At 40.1% G+C, this 13,145-nt stretch overlaps 1 protein-coding gene across 3 annotated transcripts in view; it reads right to left on the bottom strand.

Moving 5' to 3' along the window:
• Nucleotides 1-13,145, bottom strand: part of tspan12 (tetraspanin 12) — a 70,994-nt gene that overhangs the window by 3,171 nt on the left and 54,678 nt on the right. For all 3 annotated transcript variants that reach the window (XM_063057821.1, XM_063057820.1, XM_063057819.1), the window contains exon 7: nucleotides 11,059-11,202. In XM_063057821.1, the coding sequence (XP_062913891.1) occupies nucleotides 11,059-11,202 (144 nt within the window). The remainder of the gene's footprint in view (nucleotides 1-11,058; nucleotides 11,203-13,145) is intronic.

Here is a 13,145-nt window from a genome sequence, read left to right as displayed (position 1 = left end):
TACTGTGTAAATTGTATAGCAATTTATTCTGAGAGATGCCCCGCAATTTGCAAACTGGTGCAAGGTGCAGGATAATTTTTGCTCTATTGTTGACACCTTCAAATGCATGGCATTTCAAGAAATTGCTGCTTGTACAGTATTATTAACTACTACCATAAGTCAACATGGAATGGTAGGTCTGCTAATTAGTATCACAACTATTTGAATGGCCGAAGCTGCAACGCTGCAATCAAAGGAGGGAATAATTATAAGCATAATTATGGTTATAATGGTTATATCTAATCATTGCACATCTGAAGCAGGAAATTCATTTTCAACATTTAAACTGAGTCCCTATTATTTTTTTTCTTTCTAAGCTCACTTGACTTTCCATTATGTTCTTCTTTCTCTCAAAGCCCAAATCTCATTGAATAAAAAGGGAGAGAGTGTTGGGCTTGACATCCAATAGTTCCAAGTGACCAAGTGGCTTTGGCAGCTCATCTGTACAGAAAATTCCAATATATAAGACTTGGAGTAAGGGACACCATGGTGCATGAGGCAAGATGACATGCTCCAGCAAACTCTAAACTTCTCTTAAAAAAATAAACTGGAAATTGTTATTCAAGTTTGTGCTTTCTTTAAGAAAAGCAGAATAACGTCCGTAAATCTGGGTCAGCTAACTTATAAAAAGAGGTCAAACAAACTTTCATCAAAAAACTTTGCTTTCCATTTACACATTGACAAGATTTGGACATTCTTCATAATGCTGGCATTTATTATCCGCTGTGAATTGCACCTGAAGTACAAAGGCAATTAGAGACAACTACGGTGATGGGTTTGGAGTCAGAGAGATCAGATTGAACAAGAATGACAAATATCTTTCCCTGACACACGTAAGTGAATTTATGGATTCAATGGTATCCATGCTTCTTAATTATGAGCCTGGTCCTTACAGTTTAAATGCAGTTTATAGGCTGCTCACATTTCTCTCATTAACAACGACCTCATCCATTTAATTCAGTTATCATTGCCCAGTTTTTCCTCAAACACATTTACACTTGAAGATCTTAATTTGCTCAAAAACAAAATGATCACTGCAGGTACAATTGTGGAGGAACAGATGTAAGATTACCACTGAGTGTACTGTATATTGAAAAGTATTTCTATTCTTGAAAGTATGAGTGAAACAGGACATTTACAATGACATCTGATGTAATGATTTCCAGCGTACCAACATACTTGTCTCCCAAATGGCCTTTTGGACAGTATCAATTCCCCAGTGAGTTCACTTTCATAATATCTTAAGTATATTTATTTCCATGACAGTTTGAAAACTGATGCATTCAGTACTTGACAAGTAATTCTCTATGGGCTACATCAGTCTCAGAAATGTTCTTATTAAATCAATTATTATGAAGACAAAAACTAAAATCATATTGCTTTTAATTAGCATGATACTAACACATTGGCCTAGAAACTCATACAGAGGGAACTGTGCTACACTGTTAATGTTTTGCATAAAATTGATTGCAAAATATAACTGGGAACCAATGGTAATCATTGCAAAAAAATGCAAACTTACCAACACCTTCCATGTACATTTCTAGAGTACAGAACACATCCTGTGTGTTTGAATGTAGATACTGATCATATTCAATTAGAGGACTACTATTTACAACTACTAATAAAGAGAAATTAACCCCTATGATTACATCGTACCCATGCCACCATCTCTTTATGAATCCCAATTTCATTATCTTTCCTGGAAAGCTAAAAAGATAGTCAAATATCAAATGTTTTTATATCTAATCAATTATTGAACGATCACCTAAGTGCCTATCATCTGTGTGCCTTACTTGCTCTACTATTGCCACCATCATAGTAATCCTAACATGTGTGCTCTTGGTTGTTCCCTTGAGTAGGGGAAGCTTCAGATGGCCATCAGTGGTGATTTCAAATGACCAGCCTGCACTTCCCATGCCATTTACTTCATTAACACATCGCCAAGGATTCAAATTACTACCAAGCAGTTTAGCAGAGCTGATTAAAAGTAATTTGTGTCATGCTTGGAAGACGTGATAGAATTAATTTAAGAATTCTTCAAGATTTCAAAATCAATAAAGTTCCTGAAATACCCCAGCACAGAAGCAGCAGTTCAGATGGTCAGAACACATGTCTCTACACACCCTACACTCCCCACTGGTGGGCAGGCATTATTGTTATATTCATCCGAGCATGTGGACACTGATCTACGGGTTTATCTAAGGCATCCGTTGTGGAATAAAACTGTAGGATGTTAGAATCACTATTTAAGATGTTCCAATTCTGAATCTCAAATAATTATTATGGTCTGGGTACATGATTCCACCCACCCCCTGGCCCAACAGTAGAACTTCCTGTTCCTTCTAGGCCGGGTGGAGGCAGATTTAAACTCTCAGGCTACGTCCACACTAGACCGGATGAATCTGTAACCGAAGCTTTTTCTCTTCGTTTTGACCCTCCGTCCACATTGAAACGGCGTTTTCCTCCCCCGAAAACAGAGATTTTCAGAAATGCTCTCCAGAGTGAATAAATCTGAAAATGCCTAATATCCAGCGTAGTGTGTACGGGGTAACCGGCTAATCTTAAAACCGCTGTCATGACGTGCCGGAACAAATGGTGGCAGCAGCGCAGCTTCTCATTGTTTTCTTGAACGCAACCTTCAACACCACAACAACAATATCTGACAATAGATGTGTAACAGCCTAATGTAACATTGTATGGAAATACAAGATAACACTGACGCAGACACGTTTTATACATTAAACAAGGTACTTTATTAATGTATTGCTTGTACAAACATTCAATAGATGCAATTGTCACTTTTGCCCAGTAACTCGTTTTATTGCACATGTTAAATACAGCAAAATAATACACAAAGACATGGCAAAAGTAAGGCAAACAAATGAGGTAACAGTAAATTTCACTTTTGTTCAGTAACAAGCCTTATTGCATTTAGTTGGAGCTGTCGTCCCTTTCATTGGTGAAGAGACTATGGCTGTAGGAAATGTTTCTGGACAAACGCACACCAAGTCTTTCATTTGGCAATTTCCTTTTAAGTTTTTCCAGTCTGTAACTGGACAAACGCGCACCAAGTGTACCGTTTCCTCTTCGCTTGTTTTCTGTGTGTCCTGCGCATGCCCAGTAGGAGGATATTCGCCCAAATATCCGTTTTAATGTGGACGGAGGTATTTTCAGAAATGCCTAGTGTGGACACCTGTCATTTTTACATGAAACCAACGTTTTCAAAATTATCTGGTCTAGTGTGGACGTAGCCTCAGTCTGGCTTTGCTAGAGGTGTGGAAGTTGGATTTGATGGATTGTGAGTAGTTATATTGGGAAATTAAAAACAAAGTGTGACATATATATCTATATTTGTAAATTTTTCTACATGTTTGTTTTCAGTTTTCTATTTGTAAATACTTCTTTCTTTCACAAATTTTGGACAACTTTTGCACTTTTTCCACCTGGCACTAAATAAAACCCCTTGCACCAACGTGCTGTAATGGCTTACCATCTGTTTTTCCTTCAACTGGTGACCCTCATCGGACACTCTTACCCACACCAGATAGCGAGGTGTGACATTGATGTCATCAGTAAGGAGTCTGTACCTCCTCCCTGTGGATTTCGTGTGTTTTCTCTGGGTGCTCCAGTTTCCTCCCACATTCCAAAGACATACCAGTTAGAAGGTTAATTGGTCATTGGAAATTGCCCTGTGACTAGGCTAGGGTTAAATCGGGAGTTGCTGGGCAGCATGGCTCAAAGGGCCAGAAAGCACTATATCTCAATAAATAAATAAATAAATATAAAGCTCATTGAAATTGTCCCCATTCATGATAATGCTGCTATCTGTCTTAAGCAGATTCTAGCACTTCACACTGCTTCCTCACTAATAACTAAAGGTCATACTTCTCAGATCACAGGGTTAAAGCTAAGAAATAAGGCATAACCACTGTCGTAGTCTAAATTAGAAAGTCTCTAAGCCTGGTAATGAACATGTGGAAATTGTTGAAGCATGGGGACAGAAGAATGACGGTAAAAGGATATGAAATATTTTCAGCAAAATGGGTATTGATGGAGTAACTCAAAGTTCAAAGTAAAATTTATTCTCAGAGTACATACTCTACTGTCACAACATACAACCCTGAGATTCTTTTTCCTGTGGGCATATTTAGCAAATCTATAGAACAGTAACTGTAAACAGGATCAATGAACAACAAACTGTGCAAATGCAGATATAAATAAATAGCAATAAATAATAAATATGAAATAACAAGATAAAGAGCCCTTGAAGTGAGACCATCTGTTATGGGAACACCAGACGTAGATATCCCATTTTAAGATCCTGGGTGGTTGAGGGGTAGTAACTGTTCTTGAACCTGGTGGTGAGAGTCCCGAGACACTTGTACCTTCAACCTGATGGCAGCAGCAAGAAAAGAGCACGGCCTGGGTGGTGAGGATCTCTGATGATGGATGCTGCTTTTCTACAGCAACGTTTCATGTAGACGTGCTCAATGGTTGGGAGGGCTTTACTTGTGACGTACCTTTTGTGGGATTTAACGCTCAAAGCAATTGGTGTTCCCATACCAGGCTGTAAAGCAGCCAGTCAGCACACTTTCTACCTCACTTCTATAGAAATTTGCTAAGATTTTTGATGATGAGCTGAATCTCCACAGACTCCTGAGGAAGTAGAGGCACTGCCGTGCTTTCTTTGCAATTATATTTATATGATGGGTTCAGGACCAGTCTGCTGAGATAGTGACACCCAGGAATTTAAGTTACTGATTCTCTTCAGCTCTGATCCTCCGATGAGTACTGGCTCATGGACCTCTGGTTTCCCTCTCCTGAAGTCTACAAACAGTTTCTTAGTCTTATTGACATTGAGTGAGAGGTTGTTGTCATGACATCACTCAACCAAGTTTTCAATCTCCCTCCTGTATGCTGGTTCATCACCACCTTTGATACGGCCCACAACAGTGGTCTCATCAGCAAACTTGGATAACAGTGTTGGAGCTGTACTTAGCCACACAGACATAGGTGTAAAGTGAGTAGAGCAGGGGGCTAAGCACACATCCTTGTGGTACAACTGTGATGATGGAGATTGGAGAGGAGATGTTTTTGCCATTCCAAATTGACTAGGGTCCGGAAGTGAGGAAATCCAGGATCCAATTGCACAAGAGGGTATTGAGGCCCAGGTCTTGGAGTTTACTGATTAGTTTTGAGGGGATGATGGTATTAAATGCTGAGCTGTAATCAATATAGAGCATCCTGATGTATGCACCTTTGCTGTCCAGATGTTCCAATGAGATGGCATCTGTTGTGGAGCCATTGCTTTGGTAGGCAAAGTGGTGTGGATCCATGTAGCCACTCAGATAGGAACTGATATGCTTCAACGCCAGCTTCTGAAAACACCTAACACTGTGGATACAAGTGCCACTGGGCAACAGTCATTGAAGCAGGTTACCATGTTCTTCCTGGGCATCAGTACGATTGAAGCCTACTTGAAGCAGGTGGGTACCACACTCTGCCGGAGTGAGAGGTTGAAGATACCTGTGAACTCACCAGCCAGTTGGTCAGCACAGGACCAGATGTTTTCCTTGGATTCACTCCCTTGAAGGCAGCCCGCATATCATCTTCAGATGCTGATACAAAAAGATCACTGGGAGACATGGGGGTTGGTGTGTGATGGTTCCTCCCTGTTCTGGTGGACAAAGCGAGCATAGAAGGTTTGAGCTCATCTGGAAGCGAAATATGAATAACTGCCTGAAGAACTCCTCTAGTCATGTAGAGCAATGCACCACCCAATACATGAAATTTAATTCCATAGGAGAAATATTAAATATGTTTTGAATGGACTCTGAATTATTTCACCTCATTAACAATGATGTTGCAAACAATCTCTTCACCTTTCACCCTAACCCATGATATTTAGTTGTAGTCCCACTCAACTTCTATGGAAAAAGCCTGCTTCAATTTACCTATCTATGCCCCTCAATTTTGTATACCTCTATCAAATATTCCCTCAGTCTTCTATGTTCCAAGGAATAAAGCCCTAACCTATTCAGACTTTCCTTACAACTGAGGTGCTCCAGTCCGGCAACAAAGAGCAGGGAGGTCATGCTGCAAGTATACAGGGTACTGGTGAGGCTGCACCTGGAGTACTGTGTGCATTTCTGGTCTCCATACTGGGGGAAGGATTTACTGGCTTTGGAGGCAGTGCAGAGGAGGTTCACCAGGTTGATTCCAGAGATGAAGGGGTTAACCTATGAGGAGAGATTGAGTCGCCTGGGACTATATTCTCTGGAGTTCAGAAGAATGAGAGGGGATCTTATAAAAATATACAAAATTATTTCCATTGGTAAGTGGGACTAGAACTAGGGAACATTGTCTCAAGATTCAGGGGAGAAGATTTAGGACAGAGATGAGGAGAAACTGTTTTTCCCAGGGAGTGGTGAATCTGTGGAATTCTCTGCCCAGAGAAGCAGTTAAGCCTTCTTCACTAAATATATTTAAGAAACAGTTAGATAGGTTTTTATATAGTAAGGGAAGTAAGGGTTATGGGGAAAAGGCAGGTATATGGAGCTGAGTTTACGGACAAATTAGCCATAATCTTATTGAATGACGGGGCAGCCTCGATGGGCCTACTCCTGCTCTTATTTCTTATGTCCTTATGTTCTTATGTAACATGATTGTAAATTTGCTCTGTACTCTTTCAGCATTATTTCGATCTGTCCTGTAGGTAGGTGATCAAAACTGCACACAATACTCCAAATTAGGCCTCATCAATGTCTTGTACAACTTCATAACATCCTATCTCCTGTACTCAATACTTTGATTTATGAAGGCCAACATGTCACAAGCTTTATTTACAACCCTATCTACCTGTGACACCACTTTCACTGACAATGGGCCTATACTCTCAGATCCCGCTGTCCTACCACACTCCTCAGTGCCCGACCGTTCACTGTGCAAGATCTACCCTGGTTGGTCCTACCGAAGTGCAATAACTTGCACATGTCTGTGTTAAGTTCCATCTGTCACTTTAACCCATTTTTCCAGCTGGTCCAGATCACACTGTAAGCTCTGATAGTCTTCCTCGCTGTCCATTACACCCCCAATCTTGGCGTCATCTGCAAACTTGCTGATCCAGTTGGCCATATTACCATCCAGATCACTGATATAGATGACAAACAACAATGGACCCAACAATGATCCATGCTAGTCACAGGCCTCCAGTCAGAGAGGCAACCCTCTACTACCACTTTCTGGTTTCTCCCACAAAGCCAACATCTAATCCAATTTTCTACCTCATCTTGAATGCCAAGCGAGTGAACCTTCTTGACTAACATTCCATGAGGGACCTTGTCAACTACATTACTAAAGTCCATATAGACAACATCCACTGCCTTGCCTTCATGAACTTTCCTGGTAATATCCTCAAAAAACTCTCTGGCATTGGTTAGACATGACCTACCACACACAAAGCCATGCCGATTATCCCTAATCAGTCTATTTCCAAATACTCACATATCTGGTCCCTTAGAATACCTTCCAATAACTTTTCCACCACTGATGTCAGGTTCACCAGTCTATAATTTCCTGGTTTATTTTTAAGAGCCTTTCTTAAACACCAGAACAACATTAGTTACCCTCCAATCCTCCAGTACCTCACCTGTAACTAATGAGGATTTAAATATCCACAATCAATGATCTCCCTTTAAAGGGTCTTTATCTAATGTTCTCATTATTTGCTGCTATTTATTTATATTTGCATTTGCAGAGTTTGTCATCTTCTGTACTCTGGTTGATAGACCCTGTTATAGCTGCTATTCCATTGATTTGCTGAGTAAGCCCACAGGAAAATGAATCTCAGGGTTGTATATCGTGACATATGCAGTATGCACTTTGATAATTACATTTACTTTGAACTTTGAGAGTCAGTATCTCTGCTACAGTCCTTGCAATTTCTCCACCTGCCTCCCACCGGGTCCGAGGGAACACCTGGTTAGGCCCAAGGGATTTACCATCTTAATTTGCCTCAAGACGGCAAACACCTTCTCCTCTTAATATGTATTGGGTCCATGGCCTGGCTGCTGCTTTACCTTGCTTCTGTAGACTGTGTGTCCATCTCCTGATCAAATACAGATGCAAAAAAAATCCACTTAAGATCTCCCCGATCTCTTTTTGGCTCTATGCATACCGTAGATCTTCCAGAGGACCAATTTTGTCTTTCGTAATCTTTTTGCTCTTAACACATCAGTAGGATCTCTCAGGATTCTCCTTCGCCTTGTCTGCTAGGGCAACCTCGTGCCTTCTTTTAGTCCTCCTGATTTCTTTAAGTGTTTTCTTGCATTTCTTATACTCCATTTGTTCTTACCTGCCTATACCTGCTATGCACCTCCTCTTCTTTCTTACCCCAGGGTCTCAGTATCTCTTAAATATCAAGGTTCCCTAAACCTGTTATCCTTAAGTTTTATTCAAGGCACATACAAAATCATAACTTCATTATTTCTTCCTCTCTCTGCAGTTTACTTCTGAGCTCTTCTACTGCTTCAGAATTTCAGTGATACGAAAGCCAGTTTTATTGCTCAGATACCAAAAGCACAATGCCACAAATGAGAGCAAGTCAAATAAATTTGCTAATCATTCCCCCATGTTACTCCGTAACTAGGTTTACTTTGACATAAATAATTTGACACTTGCATTGATGACCACCACTATTTGACAACTGCTCATCAACAGGAGGGAGTAATGAAAATTGGACAAATAAATAGGTGTACAATTCAAACGATAGCCATGCAACGCAAAACATTTGAGACTGTTATGTTCTTATCAGTAGATGTCCGAAAAGATTCTGATCAAATGTGTAAAAAAGGTAGGGGAAAAAAGGCTTTTCATTCAGTCCACATTTACACAGGTCTGTCTGCCGGAATGTGTTGAATAAATATAATGCAAGTTAATTGCCCAGCAGCAAGAATTCTGGACTGTTGATCCAGCAAATTCCAGTGGGGTCTGCAGGGAAATTATATTCCAGTATTAAATAAAAGTCCTAATTAAAAGACTTGTCTCAGAAAGAATAACTATAAAATTATCAGATTATTATTGAAACCCCAGTGGGTATACCAACAGGTTTACAGTGTTAAGTCTTCCATCCTCTCCCGCTGGTCCATTTGCAATTCCTGACAGTCCAATGTGGCAAGGCATAAATGCCTTCTTATTTCACAATTGCAGAAGAAAAATAAATGCTGGCAATGCCACAACATTCTCCTTATGAGCAATCAAATTATCAAGCAACATTCATCAATAACCTACTCAAAAGCTTAAATTAAGTTCTGCCAAGATTACTTAGCCACAAGTAACTTGTCTAGCCCAACCATTAGAACAAAAAGAATCAGGATTTGAGCAAGTTCCATTCACATCAAGTTAACATCCGACAAAGTATGCATGGCTGAGTCATTTGTATCAGTAATCCCAGTAAGATCTGTCAACAAATAGTGATGGATAAACTCTTGACTGGTAGGAGTCAAATCCTTTCCATTATTTCACATATTGCTCAGGCCACTGCAGTATGCCTAATCATCTTCCGCTACTTCAACAAGGACTTTCCTTCCACAATAAGTGGGAAGGGAAGGTTCACTACACGCTTTCATGATGTAGCCTGTGCCACATGCAAAAGGACCTAGACTATACTTAAGCTGGTAGTAATAACTGGCATGTGCCACAAAGATGCCAAAAAATAACTATTTCTAATAAGTGAACATCTAACCATCTTCAAAAGTAGCAGGATTATTGAATTTCTTAATGTCAGCCTCCTGACTAGAAATGTAATTGGAAGAGCCCAGTAGGTTCTGGTCTGCCCTACCTCAGATCTGTACCTTCAGCCTATTAGATATTGGTCTGAAGATACAGATCTGGGGTAGGACAGTCTGGGACGAATGGTTCAATTTCCCCAGGCTTCTCAGTTAACAGAGCAAAGGTCAAGAGGATGGAATGCCTTATTTTGCGTAAATTCAGGTCCAACAGTGCACAAGAAGCTCAATACCATTCCTGACAATGTGGCCTGCCTGACCAGGAGCACATTGGGCAGTCATACCACATCTTCACAACCAGTGCACCATCTACAAAGTGAACTGCAACAATTCACTAAGGCAGATTTCACCTCTGCAGTCTCTCAAACGCAAAGACAAAGACAGCTGAGAATGAGGATGCCACCACCTGCTTGTTGATGCAGACATCATATGCCTTTCCAACACAAGATAGATTGTTCTTTTATTGTCACTGGGTTAGACCCTAGAACTTCCTATCCATCAGTCCTGTAGAGTACCTTAACCTTGTAGTCTGGAGCTATACAAGAATGCAGCTCACTATCGTAACTTTCCAACAGTGACTAGGACTTGGCATTGATGCTGGCCTTAATCACATTCTGGGCATGGAAAACAATTTAGCAAAAAGAATAAAGGAATTTCCTTCACAGGATTTCTATTGGACAATGGCCAAATACAGGGTTTCATTGCCTATTGCTGGTGCATATGAAGCTCGTGCCTGTCAGAGTTAATGATCACATCAGCTCTTGCCTCTAATCTGCATCTTGCATAAAGCTTACCAACTTACTTGGATGTCAGCAAGAGGAAAAGAGACCACTGCCCGCTCAATCACCTCGTGCTGCACTATTATTTTAGTGGTGAAACGGGACGGGTGTTATACTGCTCCATCATCTACCTAAAGGCTTGGACCCATGCGACAGGGTTTGATGTGTATTTTATAGCATAATTTTTACCATTTTTTTCAGTCCCAGAAATAGCTGCCAGTAAGTGAATAGCTTTACCTGTACTGCAAATTACTTTCCATTATTTCTACACCACTTTTAAATTTCACACGCAGATAATTTATTATACTCATACCTATCCATGCATGCTTTTGGAAAGTATATGTTACTATAAAGAGCTATCCATTTAAAAATGTGTGCTGCTACAAATAGGGTAAACACCCATTTCTAACCCACAATTATTTGATGAATTTGGAAAGGAAAAGCACTCTTACCTCTTGATAAATGTCGACATGATCCCCATAATGTGCTCGTTTAGAGCATCCTGGAAATTCTCTGATGCAACAAGAGTCCGGAGGCCATTCCATTCCTGCCATTTCTAACCAATCTGTAAAGTATACCACTCCGCAACACTTGAACTGGGGGCAAAAAGTAACAAAATTCTCAGCATCTTGAGCATGGAATTTTTGGCGAGAGAAGCGAGCACGATAAGTAATTACGTTTGTTTTACATATTACCATGCCCAAAATAGGTTGCCAAAATGGGTTGCAACTTTGGACTAGCCATTCACTTCTTCCAACAAGTAACCAACATAGAAACAGCTTCTGCAATCATAAACGGAGGAAATACATTCTAGGATAAGCAATTAATGAAGTACAAACCAGAACAAACCCAGTTTTCTCAAAAATAGGCGAGAGCTGGAATTGAGCTTTATTCATCATTTCACACAGGCTCTAAATTTCTCTCATCTGTATAAACAAGCTCGTGTACTGATAATTTTGAGTCACCCTTTTATTCTGCAGATCTCCTTACTGTTCATAACACCACCAGGTTTATCTCCATAGTAGCATTCTCGTCACTAAGAATTTATGGGCTGAAGTTCCTACAGTACAATTCAAAGTAGAGCAACACTTCCTGATGCTTCTGCCAATATTTTTCCTCAAACCAACACCATAAAAGAACTTATTTACTGCATTGCTTTTTATGGGATCCTCCTGTGCACAGAGTTGTAATCATTGTTTCTGACAGTGCAACTGGAAAGAATACTTTATCAATGCATGCTCTCTTTGTAATAGACTCAGAGACTTCACCATGGAAACAGGCCCTTTGATGCACGAAGTCTTGCTAACAATCAACCACCCATTTTTATTATCTCCACATTCCCTTTAACTCCTCCCAGATTCTACAAATCTCCCACACACTATGTGTAATTTACAGTGGCTAATTAACCTCCCAACATGCACACAGTTTTTGGATGTGCAAGAAATCTGAACATGAAGTAAGGACTGAATCACTGTCTCTACCAGCTGCCCTACTGTGCTTCCCTTCCCCAGGCAATCTTAGATTTTTCTCTAGATTATCAGCACATCTTTGTTGGTGTGCCCACAGATTATATCTGCTGCATCTCTCTCTTCCATGAGAATTTAAACATATTTCCTTTTGCCCTTTTCCTATTCCTGTACCCTGCCATCTTGCTGGGCCAAAGTATTTTTAACAATGCTAAGGGTTTTCCATGTTTAGGCACTTTCACTCTTCTCCTCATGTGCATCATCAGAATCCCCAGGTTATGCAACATTACTGACAATCAGATCTCATCAACTGTTCACCAACACTTATCCTTCCTTGTCCAGAGGTCTTTTATTTATTACTGACTCATGGCTACAAGACTCTTTCCCAAAAGTGACTGAACACCCCTTTATACTTGGCCTCTTTCATTTCAGTAAACATCACAAAATAAAAGCAAAAAAATGCTAGAAATACTTAGCAGGTTAGTAAATGTCTGTGGAGTGAGAAATAAGAGTTACAGTTTCTTGGTGGGAACATTTGATCAGATTTAGGAACTGAAAACAGTTCCTCTCTCCTGACTAGTTGAGTGTTTCTAGTCCTTTGTTACCTTTTGGTTCAGATTTCCAGGATCTGCGGAGTTTGTGTTTTGTTCTTCCAATGTCTTAATGAATCCAAATATCCCCTTTTATCTGTGACACACCCTTTCTCACCTGCATTCCTTCAATAACTATTTTTTCTTCCCTTTGGATCATTCCTGGTGTGAAGATATTCATTCCTTTCACTGCCTAATCGAGTTGCCCCTCAGTGGCATCACCTACTGTGTATTAATGAAGTGAGTTTTCACTTGCCAAATATCTGATAATATTAACTGAGAGGAAGGTGCAGCCATGATAAATTGTTTTTGAATTGTTATAAAGTGTTACTGCTTTATAACAGTCAATGCTCATCAGGCTCATGATCTCAGTGGTCATTTAACATAAAGCTAAGCTTCAGATTCTACAAGGGTTATCACCAGCAGAACCCACTAATATCCATCTGTTATTGTTGCTTTTAGATTTCATAGTTCCCCAATTGT

Source organism: Mobula hypostoma, chromosome 9, assembly GCF_963921235.1.
Source record: "Mobula hypostoma chromosome 9, sMobHyp1.1, whole genome shotgun sequence".
NCBI classification, from domain to species: domain Eukaryota; kingdom Metazoa; phylum Chordata; class Chondrichthyes; order Myliobatiformes; family Myliobatidae; genus Mobula; species Mobula hypostoma.
This window is presented reverse-complemented; position numbering and strand designations above follow the sequence as displayed.